This window comes from Ovis aries, chromosome 6 (assembly GCF_016772045.2).
Source record: "Ovis aries strain OAR_USU_Benz2616 breed Rambouillet chromosome 6, ARS-UI_Ramb_v3.0, whole genome shotgun sequence".
Classification (NCBI taxonomy): Eukaryota; Metazoa; Chordata; class Mammalia; order Artiodactyla; family Bovidae; genus Ovis; species Ovis aries.
The window spans coordinates 25298699-25319216 of record NC_056059.1 but is presented as its reverse complement, the minus strand read 5'-3'; the positions used below and the strand labels follow the sequence as shown (position 1 = coordinate 25319216).

The window sequence follows — 20518 nt, the reverse complement described above, 5'->3', positions numbered from 1 at the left end:
GGCTTTGCTAGATGGTTAAATTGCTCTGCATAAGAAATAATAGGAAAATAAGAGGATTCTGAGCCAGCAAGCTAAGGAGCAGAGGATGAAGAGAGGCAGAGGGCTCCAGCCATACAGAGGATGGGTAAAGCATAAATGAACTCAACAGCTAGCAAAATGATCTAGTGCCTATTTGGAACAGGGCTGCTAGTGCTCAGGTTAAAGGTGTTTGCTGACACAGCTGGCTGCAGGCATGCAGCACCTGCCAATCTCTGTGCCATTACCGTAAGCATTCAACATAACCCTGCCACATGTATACATTCTCGAGTCTGGAATATTCAGGACAGGATGGGTACACTGCAGTGAAGCTTGGTGGAATAACACAATGCAATTATTAAGGTTTATAGTAACTTCAGTGTTAGAGCTGATCCTTCCTGCCCTGTCTCCAACTGTGTGCCTCATTTATTTTGGTTTTGAAGGGGATGACCACAGATACTTTCCTGGGCCTCAGTGTGAACCCTTGGGGACATTCGTTGTCTAGGTTGCTCTTTGGCGTCAGTGGAGCATCCCATACCTTGGTAGGTGCCCCTCACAATGTTACTTAATAATGAGAGCATGTAGGTGCCTTAGATACCTTGATTAGGTGAAATACTCTAGGTCCAAGGAAAGACCATATCAGACTCTGACGTCAAGAACCATAAAATAATAAACTCATGTCGTCTGAAGCCACTATTTTCAGTGGCTTAAGCCACTAAGTTTGTGGTTACCACAAGAGAAAAGTAATAAAACCTGGATGTGAAACATTACAATAGAGTGTTGTAAGTTAAAGGAAAGATTTGTTAGAAGGCAGAAAAAAAGGAAAATGTCCAAAGCTTGTTTCTTGAGTTAAAAGAAAGACAAAACAATGCACATTTTCTTTGCATTTACTTTTACTGGAAAAAAGAAAAAACAACAACAAAACATTTTTTTTCAAAAGAATCAAAAGACCATTACACAAGATTGCACAATCACTTACAAATACTGTCAATTAAAGGTAAGTAGGCTAGTCTCACAGAGTCCTTGTCTAAGTAGTTTTCTCCGTATGCAATACACTGACAAAGTAATTCTCAGAGCTGTTGGGCTGGATTCACAGTCCCGCTGGGCATGCTCACTGCATTCCATAATTGAATCACATCAGATCTCAAGTAGGAACTCTTCCACCAAGATTTCTATCATGACAGCAGTTTAAACAGTCACCTTCTTTCCATTTCCCACTGGCTTTTTTCGTAGTCAGAGGTATAGTTCAGCGTTATCCAATGTCTTTCTCCATTTACCACACAATTTACTCTCCTTTGTTTGGGACCTAACTTCCTCAGTCTTCACATTCTTTTCAACCACCACTGTCTTTACAATAAGCTGAGTTCAGTGTAAATATAGAAACCAACATCTTCAAAGGGGGAGAAAAATAAAGGACCACCTGCTAGAAAAAGGATACAAGGATGATAGGTAATTTCAGGAAGCCCTGGAAAGGACTTTTTGCCATTAACATTAGCTTGTAAAAAGCAAGTATGAAACTTAAAAAAAGAAATCAAATCTGATGTGTGTGTGTTTTATTTTGCACCATTATGAATCAAATACAAATACAACTAATAATATGCTCTAAGTTGCAACATGAAACAAGAATGGTAACAGCTTACAAATGCTGTGAACGTTCAGTTCTCTTCTGAGACATGGGGTATATCAATACTCCAGTTTTCAGAATCCTCCCCTGGGCCTTGTAATCACACGTGCCACAGATGGACCTGTGTTTTTATTTTCCCCCCAGAGGACCGGAGTCTGCAATTCTTATTAGATTCAAACTCAAGGTACAACTTAGCAAATGCTACATGCTTTATTAATGATTTTATGCACCTGTGAGGTCTACTTAGGACCCAGAAATTAATTAAGAATATAGAAACAATCTCTTGAAAATATATATCATATCTCTACATATACCTCTTTAGGAATTATGTAAAAGCCTAACATATTCTGTGAATTTGATTTTTATAAGTAGTTTTCTAAAACAAACCTACACATAATTTTTCCCCTCAACAGTACTGATAAAATACAGGGCACCTTTTTCTTTCAAGTATTTGGGTAAAATAGCATACCCTGAGAATTTGGGGTGCAAACCTACACCTTGTAAACTGTAGAATGAAACTCCTCAAGCACCACATAGGAAAATGTGTACCGTGATGGTTTTAAAACACAGAGACTATTACTGAATGTGTCTTCTCATGCACATATAATATATACTTATCATGAGATTATAGTCAGTCTACTTAAGAATCAACACTGTCCTGCAGTCCAAAGTATTATTTCAGGTAGCATGAGCATTCAATTGGTAACAAACACAGACTTCCATTTCTATGAAATATGAAAATAAATTAAATGCATTGAATCTCTTTAAGAGGCAAGAATGATGAAATCAAATCTGAAATTAAAAAGATTCACATAGCTATGTATTTCTGAGTGACATAGGATGGTTTTGAAGTTCATGTTAACATTTAAGATTCATCATAAAGATGTCAAAATGTAATTTGTATTAGCTTATTTGTTCAATCATATCCAGAGAGCCATACACATACAGACATAACAGATGCAGACATACAGAGAGCCAATATGTTAGGTCACTAACTGCATATTTGGGCTTCATTTCATCCTGAGGGCAATTTCAGAGAGTGTTTTTCAAGAAAATACATTCTGGTAAATTAAACTGTTGTACTGGTTACAAATTTGTTCAGTTTTCCAACAACAATTCAAAAGGAGCATATTTAAACCTGACCATTTGACCAACAGGGAAAAAGGGAAAATGGGTCAAAATTTCTACACAAAATACCCTGTGGTTCATCTAGAAAACTACATTTTCACATGTAACCCCAAGAAGAGATGGCCAAAGGCAGACTCTGCAATTCTAATTAGATTCAAGCTCCAGGAACCCTCTAGGAAATATTACATGCTTTATTAATGGTTTTGTATATTTAAACCATAAAAAGGTAGCTTGGTAGCTGAAAAGACACTGTTAGGGTGATGGTTTTATGGGCCAGAAGGTTTCATATACTCCTGGCTTTTTCTACTTAGCTTTGGTTGAATAAGGAAGGACTCAACTACTTCATTCAAATATCAACACAACCTCAAGAAATAAAACAATGAAAAGTGAGGATTTAGATTTACCTCATGTTTTTAAACATGTTCCCCTCTATCATTTGAGGTGGTAAATGGCCTAGCAGCTTTGCTTCTTATGGCTTGATGAAATAGAGAACCATGAAATTATCACAGATGATATATGGTATTCATAGAACACTACTTTAAAATCCCTTATTTTAACCACTTGGACATTTACTACAACCAAAGCAGCTTCTCAGAGGATGTGGCCTCTCTGATAGGGCCAACAAATGAAAAGTTCTTTTTTTCCTAGTTTACCTCATTGTGAAAATTTGAGGCTCAGATCTGTTAGGGGAAAATAATGATAAATAGTGATGATAAGTAGCTTATGGGATCCCCAGACCCTTGGTAGGTAAGACTCCATCACATTCTCTGGGAAAGGAGACATCTCTCTTTTTGGAGACCTGGAAGTAGCTGACTACTTAACACGAGCACTGGGTTTTCCTAAAAGTCACATGTAGTTTTGAAATAGTCTTGTCAATTCTGGTTCTATCTATGAAATTGTATCTGAGTTTCACAGGATGTGTTCAATACTTGAGATTTCGGTGTTCTGAAAGCATTGTAAGTTATTTGAGTACTATGTTTGAGATCTTTAACAGATTCTACATTCTTGTTTCAGTATTACGTGACCAAGACCCAGAGCATCTCTACTGAATATAAGGAAGGGCTGATGCTGTGAGAGACACTTCCTAGTAATGAAAAATTAAGTTCTGGGGTGAATCTGTTGATGGAGTTGAGTAAGATGACTTCTATAACAAAGGAATAACACTTCCCCCAATTATGGCACAAGGACATCTTTTCCAAATACAGAGACTATTTCATATTTCATGCTCAGTATCTCATAGAGGCAGTCTCCTCATTTCATAGCTCATCAGCACAATGATTGATTGAATTGTGACCAGAGCTGACTATTCCTGTCTCAAACCCTTCCTTTTACCCAAAAGAACTTCTTTTCAGAATAAGATCCCTTTAAGGAAAGCCCTGAATATGAAATTGAAGTTTTTTTTAAAAGAGTACAACTGAGATGGAAGCATAAAACATATCTTCAGTCATGAGCAGTATAAAGTTCTGTGGTTTCAAGATGTAATTTTAAGCAAAAATCAATATTGATGATCATTAAAATAAAAATAAGGCTTTAAAATTTACCAGAATGCTTTATCTTTTAAAAAATAAGTAAATAAGAGGAGATTCCTTTTTGAAAAGCCCAGGAGAACCTTCAAGTTATTCTTTTTAAAAGTAAGAAATATTTCAATGTAACATTTGTTGAATATATATTAACTCACTTATAAATTATGATGAGCTAAATATTTAACTGTTCAATCAGCTCTTCAAAACTTACCATGAACACTCACTAAAATAACCTTCAGAAGTGGGCTACAACTGAGGCAGTATTGAATGTCAATGAAAGATTCTATGATTTGGATTCTCGACATCTCTTAAAGCCATAGGGAGCAAGTGATATAAACCTAGATCACTGCTATTGGTATGGTGACGGCTGGAGAGAATCGGAGCCACCAAATCAGAGTTCACTTTCTGCTCCACTACTCCAAACAGGTCACACTTCAGACTCCAAACAATCTGTGAGAGAGAGGAGTATGCAACTATGGAGGGAATCATTAAAGAAGAATATAATCCTCCACGCTCATAGCAAAGCTTGGATTCTAGAGGGAAATAGATATTTTATACCTTTCTGAAACTAAGACCTTAATCTTAAATGCAACCACTGGCTCTCCAGTCTTTCAAACCATTCTATTTTAAGGCAACAAATGGTGTCATGGCATTGTACCGATGGGAAAGTTAAAACAAGGCACAAAAGTTAAAACCACTGTTTTTCACAATCACATTTGAAATCATGCTAAATCCAATAAAAGGACATGTAAAACATAACCAAGAGAATGACTAGGCTTGGCTGGTCTATGATTCAAAATACAGGCCCATCATATTTAAACCCAGACAAATGCTACAACTCTGCCCGCCAGTGCTGATATATTGTAAGAATCTGTAGGGAGATTTGTGACCCAAATGACTGATTTGTTGTTGGTTTACAACAAAACCAATCTTATTCTGTTGTATGTTTTGACGGAACTACAAGAACATGTAAGAGATGGTTTGCCTAGTCACAAATGCAGGAAGGAAAGATGAAGGGAAAGCTTATATTAAAGTACAAAAGGAAATAGTTTTACATAGGAAAAAAACGCAACCATTCAATCAGCAATAACACAAAGTGTCTTAACAGGGTTATTCAGAAAAATATGGAAACTTACACACTTGTTTATAAGAAGCAAAAACTAAGAATAACGTATCTAGGGGAAGTTTTTCCGGTGGTTCTTAGTGTTGTTACAATGAAGCCTTCAGATTTAAGAAGGTTTGTCCATCTTTCTGTCTTGCTCCTATAAACAAACATAGTCAAAGAAAAGACTGTTAGTTCTAAAAGTAAATCTCAGTCTTGAGGAAGCAAGAAAACTGCCAAGATACATTTTATTTAACTATTTGGCTAATTTCTGTGTGAATAATGCTGAAGTTCACATTTTAAAATTGGAGAATGTGTTTCTGAACCTACTAGACATCCTACTGACTTCACGAAATTGCCCCAAATGGAACATCTTTTTGAAACTTGAATTAAATACAGTCAATCCATTCAAAGAGTTAAATGTTTAGTTTTACTGAAATTATCCATAACAGAAAATAGTATAACAGATATGTTCTTAAAACATGCAAAAATGATATTTAAACTGAAACATTTGAAATTAACATGAGATATTAATTTAGTTAAATGAATAAACTCTATACTCTAAAGTGAACGGTCACCACCTAAATTGTGTGGAATTTCATACTGTGCATTTTGTTTGAAATGAGATATACTGGTTAGAGTCTATAACTTATTTCAATCCATTCTAAAACAAGCACTGATGTGTTCAAAATCTTACTGAAAATTAGCCCTTTCTTTCTGTCAATCTCTCTATATAGTGCATATCTAATAGAACTTTGCCTAAAGAACTTTTTAAAATTAACCTTTGGGAGTTGAACTTTGAACATAATACTATGAAGACAAAAATAGAGTGGCCTACAGGTAATATTTTTTTAGGGATTAGACGACTCTATCGTGTGAAAAACAACCTTCAAGTATCAAATAACGGCTATCTAATCAATTATATGCAATCAGAGTAGAGTGGCAAAGGATATTTTAATCCTGCCATCTAGAAACTGACCTGTGTTAAATATATATGCTTAACGAAAAAGAAGTCTATAAGATTAATTATAGGTTTAGAGCTCATATGTATACATTTCAAGTTTGTTGATTTTACCCTTCTGTACTTGATATCGAGAAATGACTTTCAAGAGAAAAGGGACTGTTGTGGGTCTGGAAATTCTCATTTGCTAAAGGTTTTCTACCTTAGGACACACAGAACAGGAAAAGAAAGCATAATTACAAGGGGAGGAGAAAATAGGAGACCAAGAAGAAAAATGTCAACATGGATCTAAGGACAACTCAGGCTGAGTCCTGTTGTGAAGCAAAGTTTGCAAGGACTCCTTGAGCAGAGAGGGGAGAGAGACAGAGAGAAATAGTGTGAGAGAGAGAGAGAGCGGGAACACCCCAGGATGGGGAGAGCAAGCTGAGGAATGGAGGAGAAATCTGTTTCTACCAATTGCTGGGATCATTTTCAGGGACTTGTCTAGATAACATCTTTTCACTCATTTGTGGGATATTGCTTCTGCAAATTGGAGAAGGAAATGGCACCCCACTCTAGTATTCTTGCCTGGAAAATCCAATGGATGGAGGAACCCTGTATATTAACTTTAGAGGAACTATGTTTAAAATCTTGAAAGTAACACAGTTGCTCCAATTCCTATTAAGGCTGAAATAATGATTGCCCAGTTGAACCTGGCAGAGTCATGATGAAGTCAGGGAAGGGAGGGAGTGACTGTACTGTCACCAGGGAGTCTGGCCTGGATGACTTTCCATGATTTTAGGACGGAACCCATGACAGAGTTCAGCCAGGATGTTGGGTCAGACTCTCCCTTGCTCTACACGAGCTTGCACCCAGAGAAAGGGGAAAACCACCACATGCAGCTGGCACCCTATGCCAGGAGCTGTATAACATGCTGAAAAGCGTGGGGATACTAGAGAACCCTGACCACAGCCAACTCCTGCCCCAGGGGGCCAGGCAGCATGCAGAGCTGTGAGCATGACCTCTGGTTTGAAGAAATACTAAGAAATCCTGCATACTGGCCCCTGGTGCTGCCCTGAGAGTATGCAGGAAAAAGGGCTGACTTTCTGTCTTGGTGGAAGCCCCAGAGAGATGAGGGGCGTCTAGTCTCCAAGGAAGATTGAACTCTTATGATAGGGCATGGACTGTGTGCCATGTCCTTTGCAGTGATTTTATGATTCAATCTTCACAATGCTCCTGCAAGGTATCCCCACTTTACCCTTGAGGAAATTGAGGTCCAGAGAGGGTGAATCATTTGTCTGGGGGAAGACTTTGAGTCCGGGTGCCTGACTTCAAGGCACACATACCTGGGTTTTAGTCAAAACCACACAGCTTCCTTTGGACTGAAATGCATGTCCCCATTGGCATTTAGCAGACCCTGCTTTCAAGTGACATCCCACACCTGCCCCCCACCCCCCCCTGAGTTACCTGTCCTCCCCGCCAACACAGATTACCCCATCCCATCCCACCCACACAAACACTGACAGCCACAGCCCCTAGAAGTGCTGAAACTATTTCTCTTTGGGACGTACAGTGTTCTAATGACTAATGAGAGCTAATTTTTTAATCAAAAGAGAAACACACATGGAGGCTTAATATATGCTAGACATTGCCAGATTCAGGATCAGTTTCTTACTTTATTCTCTCCCCTTTTCCCAGTTAAGAAAGAGGGACAATTCACAAGGAACTGAGATGTGCAGGGCAAAGAGGGAGAAAGTGGGCAACACATGGCCACTGAGCTCAAAGGGCCTGGATTTCAGCTGGTCTCTTGATCTGGGACAAATTATTTTTTCATTTGTCAAATGGGGATAAGAAAGTACCCACTGGCTTAAAGACAAGCAGCATGATGTTAAATCTTGGTATATAATAAATGAATACACATTAGCTCTTAATTTTCCTTTCTTATTAATTCTATAGAGGTTTGAGGAAAATATAATGACAAAAAAAAAAAAAAAACCTGTAGAGAAAAGCACCAAATAATAAGAATGAGGAAAGTTACAATCCCAGGAAAGAGAAAGGGAGAAAAGAAATACAAAAAAAAAAGACAAAAGGAAGATAATACAACAGCAGCTATATATAAATCATCAGGAGAGGAAGCCACAATCAAGGTAGGAAAAAACAGATATAAATGAGTTGATTCAGTAATGTGATCACGGGATGAGCTGAAAATGAAACGTCGAGCGTGTTGCCTGCAGCCCGCCCTCTGACCTCGTGCGCAAGGCTGCCAAGAACACAGGTGAGGGAGCTGCCACAAAGAAATGATAAAAAAAAAAAAAACCAGAAAGAAAATTCTCAAACAAATGGAAGGGGAAGAAAAGAGGGAAAGTAAGGTGTGGGCCTGACCCCAGGATGGAGGAGCAGAAGGAAGAGTGGGAGAAAAAGAGACGGGGACTGGGCAGCATTAAGAAAGAAGCAAATGGAAACAGACTCTGGTCTGGGATACTTCAGTTCTGAGTCCCAGTTCTGCCCTAGATGGACACTATGACTTCAGAGGGGTTAGCCTGAATTTTCTCCTGACATCTTTACACAAGGGGACAGGGTTTGATGACCTAAGGACCCCATGGGGCCCCTTTAGAGAACCCTATGAAAATGGTTTCCCCTGAATCTGCTCCCTTTCTCCTTCCTCGTCAGTTGCTGATGTCTGGGGCTCTACTCAGGAGGTAGAAATAACTCTGAAGAAGTGAGGAGAAAAAGAAAGAACAATGACACAGGAACAGTATATAGCACACTCAGAAATGAAGAAGCAAATGGGTCAAGTATTAAAAAAAGAAAAGACGTTCAAAGGAAACAAAATAATTGCAGTCCCCACTGGGTGTCAGGCATGGTGCCAATGAAAGTTTTCTGTTGTTATTATTACCTGTTTATCTTTATGTAAATGGTATTTAGTATCAAGTCTCAGATACAATTTTAAAGCAAAAATACAGCATGTAAGTGGGTGGGCAGGAGCAAGCAGGTGACTGAACATGTTAGGGAAGGAAAAATATAGCTACATGCCTCAAATGACAGAAATCTAAAATAAAAATAATCTCATCAGAAAAGGCATCAAAGATACTGTGGAGAAGGGACTTCCAAAATGAAACATAACAAACAACAAAGGCCTAAAACAGAAGAGGCCTAACAAAAAAGGAGAGAGCTAGGACGTTTTGAACTGGTATGCCCAGCACACTGGTGTGTTCCAGTGGGTTTCTGTTGTAACCCTCTGGCCACCAGCTGGGAACAATTTGGTCCATTTATCACACTGTGTGATGTCATTGCTAAATACAAATAAAATACATAATATTACTACTTAGCTTCTGAGATGGGTTGTGACCAGGCAAAGATTGAGGAACACTGCAATTTTGTTCACAGGAAGAAGAGAAATAGTAAAGACACACCTATGAAAGCGAAATGAGAGGAAAATTCATACCAGAATAATCCAAGAGGAGCAGCAGCTGGGTATACTCAAATCTATATGGGGGAGAAAGTAAGGCTCCTGGTTACAACGTGCAGCTAAAAATAGATGATGAAATACTTATTATTTGAGCTGGAAGGAATCTTAAAGGTTAAGACAGGATTTGAACACTGGTTTTGCGGTTCTGTGTGTTCAGCTTATGTCTTCCAGCTGGAGTGCAGGCTCCTGGCTTGTATTAATAGGATGGTCACATGTAGGTTCATAGCCTCACCACAGAGTTCACCGTGGCTGATGGAGTGTAAACATGTAATTCATGCTTGTGGAATGAATGAAGGAGTTAGTGCATTTTATTAAACATTAATTTTACAAAAGTCAAGAGAATCAGAGCAGGTCCGAGGTGTCCTGGCTGCCAGTCCTGGGCTCATTAGGCTCCTCTGCCATCCTTTTTTTGTTGCATGACTCCTACCAACAAACAAACAGCATACTGTGTGGTCCAGGAGCCAGGAGCCAGCCCCTCGGGTCCTGGTTCTCTCCCTCTCTGGGGACCTCAGCAAAACCACTTCTTTCTAAAGCCCCAGTTTTCTTCTCTATGAAATGCTGTGTTTGGATCAAGTCGTTTATGTGACTTCTTAGTTGAGAGGGGCACATAAAATCCTACTCTACCTCAAGAAAATACTCTGGAATAAGTCTAGTTTTCAAAGGAAATCTTAAACTGAAACTAGCTTCCAGGCCTTCTCACACTGACTGTCCATACGAACACCAACAGATGAAGGGGGGTGTACCATGTAATTCTTGCTGTATCTGAACCATGTTTAAATTTTTCCACACAAGGAAAAAAACTATACATCTCCTTTTTTTTAAACCTGACTTTTTTTCTTTGGCAAGTGGCATAGAACTTTCAGGATGCTGAGTCTTGAAGGATTTTAGTTATCATCTGAATCTGGGTAATTAGATTTTCACCTATACACTGAAAGCTAATAATTAACTCCTCTGTGTGTGCATGTATTTGTGTGAGTATGTGTATTAATTGCTCAGTTGTGTCTGACTCTGTGAAACCCCATGGACTGTAGTCCACCAGGCTCCTCTGTCGATGGAGTTCTCCAGGCAAGAATCCTGGAGTCAGTTGCCATTCCCTTCTCTAGGGGATCTTCTCGACCCAGGTCGCTGCATTGCAGGTAGATTCTTTACCTTCTGAGCCACCAGGGAAGCCCCAGTTATTTCCCTGACTACCCTTAAATCTTGAAGCCAGCTTTTGCCTTTCTGTCTATCTTTAGGGTTGTGGAGTAAAATAAATGTTAAAGAAATAAAAAGCTTTCAAAGAAATCACTGTTCAAATCTCTAGTGCAAAAAACCTGGGTTTGTATTTGTGTCTGATGGAAACCACGCCGGCCTAATCTCTCCAGACTCAGCAGACGGGAGAAGGGCCAGAGGCAGCTGCTACAGGACACGGAGCTAGCCTGTGCCACTTCCTCCCTCCTCGGGGCCCTGTCCTCCTTTCCCCTTGCCCTGCGCCTCCACAACTCACACAAAGGCCTCCCAGGATTAGCTGCTCCCAAACAGCCTTAGGTAAACATCCCACCTGTCCAGAAGATGAAAACACTTTGGTCTAGAGGCTACTTCTTTTCTTCTGCAAAGCTGTCTCTAAATTGGGGCCTCTTCCACATGCATATTTCTTTATTTTCTACATTGAACAACAGTGGCATTATTTATATTTAATCTTTCCCTCCTTTATTTGTGTTCATTACATATGGCCTGTTGCAAATTCTTGGAAAGGAAGAATTCGAATCATCTATTTCTAGATTAGAAGTGAAATGAGGGTTGTGCTTTTACCTTAATTTTTAGAGGAAGATCCAAGGATTATTGAACAGTGGTCTATTGTTTATTTTTCAGCCTAGTAAATATAATACATAGTAAAATCCCTTAATTTGGAAAACTTTTATATTTTGCAACAACTGTTACATGATCTGACATTCACACAAATGTTGAGCAGTAGAAATCATTGACACACAGTTGTCATGAGTCCTAGAGAGTTTGCATGCCCCAGAAAACAACAATTGGTGAAAAGATGCTGGCACTCTGATCCTACATCCTAATTTAACGCTTTTTCATTTCAGAAAGAAACAATGTTCCTCTCTTTCTTTTCAATACAGAGAAGACAGGAATGGCTTATTTTTCCCATGTAAGCATAGAAAGGGTTCCTCCCCTCTTCCTCTCCTTTCTTAGTTCAGTATGCTCTTAGCAAGGTATGAAACCCCTTAGAAGCATTTATGCTGTCAACCCTTCCTCATGTGAAGACACAGGAGAAGGAGAGGGCAAATCTGTCCGCCCAGTGCCGGCAGCTTCCTGCTGTATCTGAAGGATGTGTGTGTGTGTTTAGCTTCTCAGTCATGTCCATCTCTTACGACCCCATGGACTGTAGCCCGCCAGGCTCCTCTGTCCATGGAATTCTCCAGGCAAGAATACTGCAGTGGGTTGCCATTTCCTTCTCCAGGGGATCTTTCCAAACCAGGGATTGAACCTGCATCTCCCTTTCACCACTGGGCCACCAGGGAAGCCTGTCTGAAGGTTGCCCCTGCCTTATGTGCTTGACCTAAAGTGTCCTGGTTCAGAAAAATCTGGCTTCCCTTCCTATCAAGTTCCTGGACTATCAGAATCCACATGTCCTTCTTTTAGAGAGGGGAACAAGGGGGAGTTGATTCTTTTCTGATGGGAGAGAATGTAGATAGGAAAGGGTGCCTTGTAGGCATTCCCAGCAGAGCACAGTGGATTCACTCTGAACAAACTGGATCAAACACAGCAGCTACATCCCAGGAGCCACTGCAGCTTGGGAATCTTCCATCCCACAGGGGTCAAGCCGTGTTTGTGCGTGTGTGCGTGTGTGTGTGTGTGTGTGTGTGTGTGTTTGTGTAAAATACCTTAAAGTCTTTGTAAAGACTTTGGACTTGCCTAAACAAAGTATTCTGATTGTCTGAAAGCAAAAACGAGACCTTAAAAATAGGCTCTTTGTATAAGAAACTTCAAGAGAAAGATGTGGGGGACAGACAGAAGCCATTCTGCAGATTTTAGAAAACCTCTTAACAAGAAAATGTCAGCCTTCGACTCTCCTTATTCTGAGGAGCAACCAGAGTAATGGTGTTTCCAAAGATGTCCTGTGCCTCTGTCACTTGGGCTGCAAGGAATAAGGCTCACTCCACAAAATCCAGACCAGGTTTTCACTTCTTCCCCCTGCCAATCTTCACCCAAGGCTAATCCTGATAGATCCCTCCTACTCACTGTGGGAAAAACACTCAGGCAATTTGAAAAGGTCAAAGGGAAAAGGCCAGACATGGGGCTGAGGAGTGGGGAGAGAAGGACACTTCGCAGGAAAATTAGCTCCCTAATAATTTGAATGGGGTTCTATTCTTACGAAAATACCTCCTCTGCTATAAACCTGCCACTTCAAACACAAAGCATTAGGACTCCTCTTAATCGCTCAAACCTGATTATCAAAGTGATGGTCACTCACCAGCAGCTGCTCCCTTCGGCTTTCTGGTGACCACTCATCATCTGTGTTCCACCACGAAGCTCATGGTGGTGCCGTCAAAGGAGGGGGGTGCGATGATCCGCGGCCCCAGGGGCTGTGAGGTGATGCTGATGACAGGCTTGCCATGCAGCTGGGCAAAGCCCTTGGCCCCCACGAGCTGGGAGGTGGCTGCCGGGGCAGAGGAGGAAGAGGAGGCGGGAGACTGACCAGAGGCCATGAAGTAGGGGGCCTCAGTGAATGCTGCAGCTGCCTCTTTGCTGGGGGGCTCTGCTGCCAGTGGGGAGAGCTCACCGCCCCCTGGAGTGCGAGCAATTGGTGTGGGCTGCAGGGCGTTGGCGGGCAGCACCGTGGGCAGAAACCCGGGGTAGATCATGTAAGTGGGTCCATAGGCCCCAGGACTCAGGGCCAGAGGAGGCACAGGGAGGGACATGGGAGCCACTGCCTGCTGCTGGGAGGTCACTGGCACGTCCACATACTGCCCCGTCTCAGGGTCAAACAGTCTCCGGGTCATGGGCTGTACTGGTGTGTCCACCAGATAGTACTGGCCGGTGGTCACATCCAGGAGCATCTTGCGCTGGGTCTGCTGAGGTGGGGGCTGCTGGAAGGGGTCTGTGGGGACAGGAGCTGGGCCGGCAGGTGCCGGGGCTGGCATGCCTGGAGGGGAGAAGCAGAGCACCTGGGGCTGGGCACTCTGTAGGGTGAAGGGCAGTGGCTGCTGGTGGTAGATGGCGGTGGGGGGATGCTCAGGGCTCTGGGGCCCCGCAGGGGCAGCTACTGTCTCCCGGGGGTGGTCAGGTTTGGTGCGCCAAGCTGGCCGGCTGGTTCCACTGACCTGAGAGCCCTTGGGACTAGTGGGGACCTGACTGCGGGCACTCAGGGGGGGCAAGCTGCAGAGAGTGGCCGTGGCTGAAGAAGCTGGGGGTCCCTCCCTCCCTGCCCCAGGCCTGCCTGGAAGCTCTCCAGCTGCAGAGCTTCCTTTAAGAGGGATGGTCAGGTAATTCTCACAGTCACTATTGCTCTTTTCCAAATTGCTGCCGATTTTCCTGTTGGTCACCTCTTCCAGAGGTGCCCGGGTGGCCGGAGAGATCTTGAGGGACCGCAGTCCCTGCGATTTGATGCCCTTGGCGGCCGCTGAGGGACTCTCCGGAGAAGGGCCTTGCGGGAACTTGCCAGCGACTCCCCCAGTTTTCTGGGTGCTGCTGGCACTCACAGTGAAGACGTTCCGTTGGCTGGGGAGTGGGGGCAGGGGCTGGGTTCTGTCCACATCCTTGTGCACTGGCGGAATATAGAGGGACCGGGGCCGCTCCCTGGCCAAGTTCTCAAAGGCAGCCGCGCGGGCAGACACGCTCTCGGTGCTGGGGTTGGAGTTTCTCCGCTGTAGACGCTCTGGGCCCCCTCTGAGGACCACCCCACCTTTGTTCCCGATGCCCCGTGGCTCCTCCGCCTCACCCAGCCGTCTGGCCAACTTGTCGGGGTCAGCAGCCCCGGCCCCTTCCCTCTCCTCGCTGGCGATGAGCGACAGGACGTGGCTGTCGGTCAACAGAGGCAAGGGGTCACTTTTCCGCTTCCACTCATTCCTGTTGAAGCTGTACAGCTCTTCCATGGACCTCACAGCCGCCGTCAGCTTCTCCAGGGCATTCCGGGATGTCTTGGGGCCTTTCCCTTCCTCTTTGACCTCCTCCTCCTTGACCTTCTCTGGGGTCCTCTGAGCCTTGGAGACGATCTTGAGCACAGGCAGGTAGGAGCCCTGCTCAGGCTTGTTGGGGGCGATGGTGGCCACTGGCAGCCTGCCAGATGCCCTGTGCACCAAAACTGTCCCTTCTGGCGAGGAGGAGTTCAGGACCCGGCCGCCTCCCTTGCCCGCATTCTCCCTGGGCTCTCGCTCGGTGCTGTCCTCCCTGGGGTTCACCACAGCCTGGCACGTGATCACCATGGGGGACAAGGATCCGGATCCCCCAGTGGCAGGAGCCAGCTGCTTGGGTTTGGGCCCAGTCAGCCCCTGCTCTGGGGTAACGCTGCCCTTGTCACTGCTGTCCCCTGACCCCTTGATTAGTTTCCGAACATCTCTCACCTGATGGAGGGGGCCTTGGGCCTTGGACTTGTCCCTGACGTCTCTCACCTGGAACTGGGGCACTTTTTCCAGGTTGTCCCCCCGGAAGAGCTTCTGCTGGGCCCTGCTGTTGTCCTCAACGGTCTTGAAGAGGTTGGAGGCACTGCTGCTGGCCAGTTTGGGCGTGAGCAACTTGGCAATGTTGAAGTCCGAGCTCGGCTGCTGCACGCTCCCCAGGCGGATCTTGATTTCGGGAGCCTTGGGTCGGATCACTGCCGTGGAGGTGGCCTGAGCAGCAGGGTACTTGGTGGCCTGCTTCCCCGGCTGCTTATCCCTGGGTGTCTGCTGGATGTTGGGGACAAAGAGGCGAGACATGATGGTGGACTTACTGGCAGAGATCTCCCCCAGGTCGGCCCTCCAGTCACCCCCCTTGGGGAGTTTCAGCTTCCCAACGGGGGCTCTTTCTTCTCGCTTCTCAGCCTCTTTCTCCTTCCAGGACCGGAATGCACTGTTCTGACTGCGGAGAAAGATGCCCTTGACAGTCTCTGAGGCACTCTTTTTAATTTCACACACTTCTGGGAGTCCATTGGCAAAATGACGGCCGGAGCCTGCGTGGCTCTCCCGAGGGGCGCTGGCTTTGAAGATGGGGGATTTAGACCCAGCTACGGCCCCCTCCCCACCAGCATCAGACATGCTGACCACCGTGTACTCGGAGCCGGCCTCTGAGTGGCGAGAACTCTGCCTTTGCAGGCCCCTCTCGCGCTGCTTCTCAGCCCCAGGCGGAGGGCCCTCCGTCTCCTTGGAGGTGCTGGAGAGGTGATGGTGGGATGTGTCACTGAGTTCTCCCCTCTCCATTTTGAACTCGTGTTCCCTCTGCATCTTCTTGGAGATGACATTTTTGAGCAGGCTGGAAGCAAACTTGGACTTCTGGGGGCCATCAGCGCGGGAGGCCGGCTTGCCGCTCTCGGAGGTCTCTGAGCCATCATCCGTGTACACCGACCCGGGGCCCTTGCTGGGGCCTTTGGTGGCCTTGCAGGGCCCCGCGGCCAAGCTGGCTTTGCTCTCACTGCGTAAATTCAGAGGCTCGAGAAGGGTGACCACACGCGGACCTGACTGGACCTGCTTCTGGAAACACAGAGGTGTTTCCACGTGTTTGATCTCGCCCTCGACTTTGCTGACCACGAACTCCAAGGCCTTGGTCTGGGACTTCTTGGATTGGATGTAGAGCTGGTCTGCCGTGGTCCTGGCCCCACCGCCCTTCCTCAGCCCTGCAGCCACTGAGGCCGCGCTGCTCCTCAGGAGGCTCTGTTCCACCCTGGCTCCAACACCTCCACATTTTAAGTCCAGGAAGGTCGACCAGCGCCCAAAGCCGACTTCGGAGAGCACGGAGGACTCCCGGGAGCTGATGTTCAGAGCCTCAAAGTAGGGGTAAGCGAGGCTCCGGAAGGCCCGGGAGGTCAGATTACGCACCTCTTTGTCCGCATCGTCCAGCTCGCTCACGGCACTGGAGGCTCCACTGGAGTAGTCCACCAGCTCCTTCGCCCGGATGGCCCCGCACCGGGTCTGCAGGCGAGCAGGGACGGCGATGAATTTCTTTGCATGGTCCTGAGCCACGGCTGCAGCCGGGTCTTGCTTCAGCGAACTGGAATTATGGTCAGCAGCTGTAGAGACGCGGAGGCTCATGTCGCCTTCATGCTTGGCAGCATAAATAATGTTTTGCTTTGCACACACGTTGCTAGGCTCATTTATAGCCCGGGAAGTCGGTTTGATTGATAGGAGGATCTGGCTTGCTGCGTTCCCACAGCTGCTGGCGGCGGTGGCTGCTGCTGCCCCTGAAGCCGCCTCCGGGGGCTCGGGCAAGGGCTCCCGCGGGGTGGCCGTGCCAGGCCCCGTGGGTGGGGGAGTGGGGTCACCGTCCGAGGGGCCGCTGCCCACTTCCGTGCTGCTGGTGTCGCCGCCGCCACCGCCGCCGCTGCCCGCGCTGGGCCGGGTGGGGTCGCTGCTGGTGGGGCTGGGTGTCCGGGTGGCGTTGGTGCTGGGAGTGGTGCTAAGGTAGCAGCTGTTGTCGTCGTCCTCTTCGGTCAGGGTGGTGACATCCTCTGGGGTCTCGTCGCTGCCACCGAAGGAAGCGTAGTCCACAAATGAGTAGATCACGTTGTTGTCCTCGAAATCCCAGCGGGAGGCCAGGCCCACGTCGAAGTCCATGTCCTGCTCCACCTCGCTCAGCTGGATCTCGTGGGTGGTGATGTAATGGGCCTCCTGATTTCTGGGGGGGTCCCGGCTGCCCTGAGACTTGGCGATAATGTCCCTGCACTCTGTGGCATCCGCTTCCCCACATCGCCCTCTTCCTCCCCCTCCTCGTCCTCCTGCTTTTTCCCCTTCTTCTCCCTTGAGCTGGCAGCTCAGCACATTCTCACCACTGTCACTCTCGAAGCCTAAGGATGAGGAGGAGGTGGCCAGAGCCCCTGTGGACGTGGTGGTGCCATCCATCTTGGACAGGCCACCTTCTGCTCCATCCACCGGGGAGGAGGAAGAGGAGGAAGAGAAGGGGTTGCTGCCCTCATCGGTACCGGAGAGCTGGGATCTGGAGAGTTCCAAGGGGCCAGAATTCTTCAGTGGGGCTGGAGCTTCGCGCTCTTGACTGCTGACTTCGTCTTGGGCTTTCTCCTGGGGACTATTCGAGCCCCTCTGATCCCCCTGGCACTGCTCCCGAGTGAGTCTCATGGTCCGGGGACCGTCCCTTGGGACTCCAGCTGAAGCGCACATCTCCACATATTTTGCTTCTCGCAGGGAGGAGGCTGGTGGCTTGGGAAGCGGCTGCAGCTGCTGCTTTAGCTCCTGGCTATCTTGAGCTCCGCTCACCCCGTCCCCCACCTCCTTGGATCTGGCCTGCAGATTCAGTTCAGGAGGGGTGCCTTCCATTCTGAGCCCTCGCCTAGGTGTCAGCGACAGGAAGAGGCAGTGGTGAGCGACGGGACTGTCCTGGGTCCCTCCCTGGCCCTGGAGGGGCTGCAGAGTAGCCCGAAGCAGGGTCCCACGTGCCTGGACTGGCCTCAAGGCTGCAGGCACCCTTGCCACTGCCGTCACCACCTCCCAGTTCTTCAGCCCCTGTGGCGGGGCCCAGGCCAACCTGAGGGAGGTAGGAAGGCTCCTGGGTGGGGTGGCAGAGGTGGTCTGTGGCCAGGGGGCTGCTGCTCTGGCCGAGACTGTGGCCAGCTTCCAGCAGCCAAGCTGTTCTGTCCAGTTGTTGGCCTGACGCTGTCGGCAGCTAGGAGTCTGAATGCCATCGACCACGGAAGAAGCAGCATCTGTAGGTCGACTCCGGGACTTCCAGAAATGAAAGGAAAGCATGTGCTGTTTCTTGTGGAGCCTTGTCCCTTTCCTGGATGGGGTAAGAGTGGGTCACGTCATTCCAGAAATATTTTTAGTGTCCATTCCTCAGTCATACTGAAACCACACTTGAGGGAAGAGAGAAGAGGCTCTGAGATAAAGAGAGAATGTGGGAGGTAGAGAAGACGTGTGGGTTCTAGTTGAAATCAACCAAATGTCCTATGTAATCTATTACGGGGATGTCTAGCAAGTACGAAATTATTCTTTACTCACTGCCGTCTTTCATTCCCAAGTCTGATTAAATGTGTTCCCCCCCCCCACCTTGTTCTTAAATAAATCTGAATTCAGCAGTGCATTTCAAATCAATTAAGGACAGCCCAGAAAGACTTCAAAATCTCCTTTGGACATATGGCAGCTTTATGTTTGCCTGAAAATCTATGCCTTTTCTTTCTCTTTCATCTTAAATCAGTTGAGTTCTGGTAATACCACCTTTTGTAGGAATAAAACACTCTATCCCTCCTTCCCCAAAGTTCCACTTTATGAAACATAATCTGTTTGTTTAAAAATAGGAAGAACTCCTCCAGTCCTTACTGTTGACTAAAGTGTAAAAGGGCATTTTCAGAGACTTGAAACTTAACACTTGAAATAAACTTTTAATTAGAGTCACTAAAAAGCACCACGTGGTTCCAAAATGACACTACTTCAAATCCCTACAATCTCAAAAAGTTCCCTAAACTTCCAAAACCATGGCAAGACAATAAACCTCCAATTATATATATAGCCTGAGCCGCGGCCTCACGATTCAGTTACACTGGCTGGATTCCAGACCTGCAGGGCACTGACTGAGAAGGCACGGGAGAACAGCGAATACACTTACCCTTCACGAGTGCAGTGCGGCTGGCAGGGAGGCCCAGAGAGGAAATGTGGCCCACTGGCATGCCCCATGGCACCGAAGCCAGAAGCCTAGGTCGCTGGCTCTGAGATCCTTTCATGTCAAACAATCCAGGAGTTGTGCCAGTGTATTTGCCAGGCAACCCCAGATGGCGGTTCTGTGCTGGCCATCCTCAGAGCAGATCCCTTGGGTCTATCAGTGGAGAACCACAACTCTTGGTTTGGTAAGATCTGGCTCCCATCACCTGCCAGGCCCAGTTCCACCACTATACATAGTCTATGTGTCACTTATGCCGATTGAATAAAGCACTATTTTAAACATTCACATTTGTGGGAAACAAAAATAACACCATCAACCATCCCCTTCCAACATGAAGGCCACCCCCGCACTGAAAAATGTTCCTTCCTCTGGCTGGGCGTGGGGGGAGGTATGGAGTGGGAGCCCCTAGCAACTGAGGCATCCACCTTCTCATCCTTGGGATGTGGAAAGTGCAGCCCTGCCATTCTCCCGGGACAAGTCTCTCCTGCCCACATCACTGCCATTGAAAACACGACATAGGGAAGGCTGGAAATATCAAGAATCACAATGTGGATAGAGAGCCAGAATGCTAGAGGCAGAGAGTAGAAGAGAAAAGGAAATAGAAGCAGAGAGGGAGAGAATGAAAGAACAAAAAAGTCAGAGAGAAAGCAGGGACTTGCTAAATTTGTGGTCAAATTTTTGATTATGGAGAGCCAGGTGTAATGGCACAAAATCCTAGATTCTTAATGATAAAAAAAATTGTGAATTGCAATAGTTATAACTAAGAGTTACATAGTGTTTACTGTGTGTGAGGCATTATCTGAGGCACTTTTAGATGTGTCTGTATTTACTTATTTAATTCTCATTACAGCTTGGTAAGTTAGGTACAATAATTGTAGTGAATTTACAGGCGGAAAAGCTGAAGCACGGAGATGTTAAGAAA

The 20518-nt window shown here is 46.0% G+C and overlaps 1 protein-coding gene across 3 annotated transcripts; it reads right to left on the bottom strand.

The window, feature by feature from the left end:
- Positions 1 to 890: 890 nt before the first annotated feature.
- Positions 891 to 18716, bottom strand: C6H4orf54 (chromosome 6 C4orf54 homolog). Of its 3 annotated transcripts, XR_003589666.3 has the most exons (3): positions 13268 to 18716; positions 9778 to 9818; positions 891 to 5552 (listed from the first exon to the last, which is right to left on the bottom strand). XR_003589666.3 is itself a non-coding variant. In XM_060416854.1 (2 exons), exon 1 carries the CDS (start codon positions 18684 to 18686, stop codon positions 13305 to 13307), a length of 5382 nt encoding a protein of 1793 aa, XP_060272837.1. In that variant the 5' UTR covers positions 18687 to 18716; the 3' UTR covers positions 891 to 9818; positions 13268 to 13304. The 3 variants fall into 3 exon arrangements, 2 of the variants coding, with proteins under 2 accessions (XP_060272837.1, XP_027826659.1); XM_060416854.1 differs by having other exon boundaries at positions 891 to 9818; XM_027970858.3 differs by lacking the exon at positions 9778 to 9818.
- Positions 18717 to 20518: the final 1802 nt, after the last annotated feature.

Excerpts from the sequence above, each read along its gene's own strand:
- C6H4orf54 (XM_060416854.1), bottom strand. The coding sequence starts at position 18,686 with ATGCTTTCCTTTCATTTCTGGAAGTCCCGGAGTCGACCTACAGATGCT.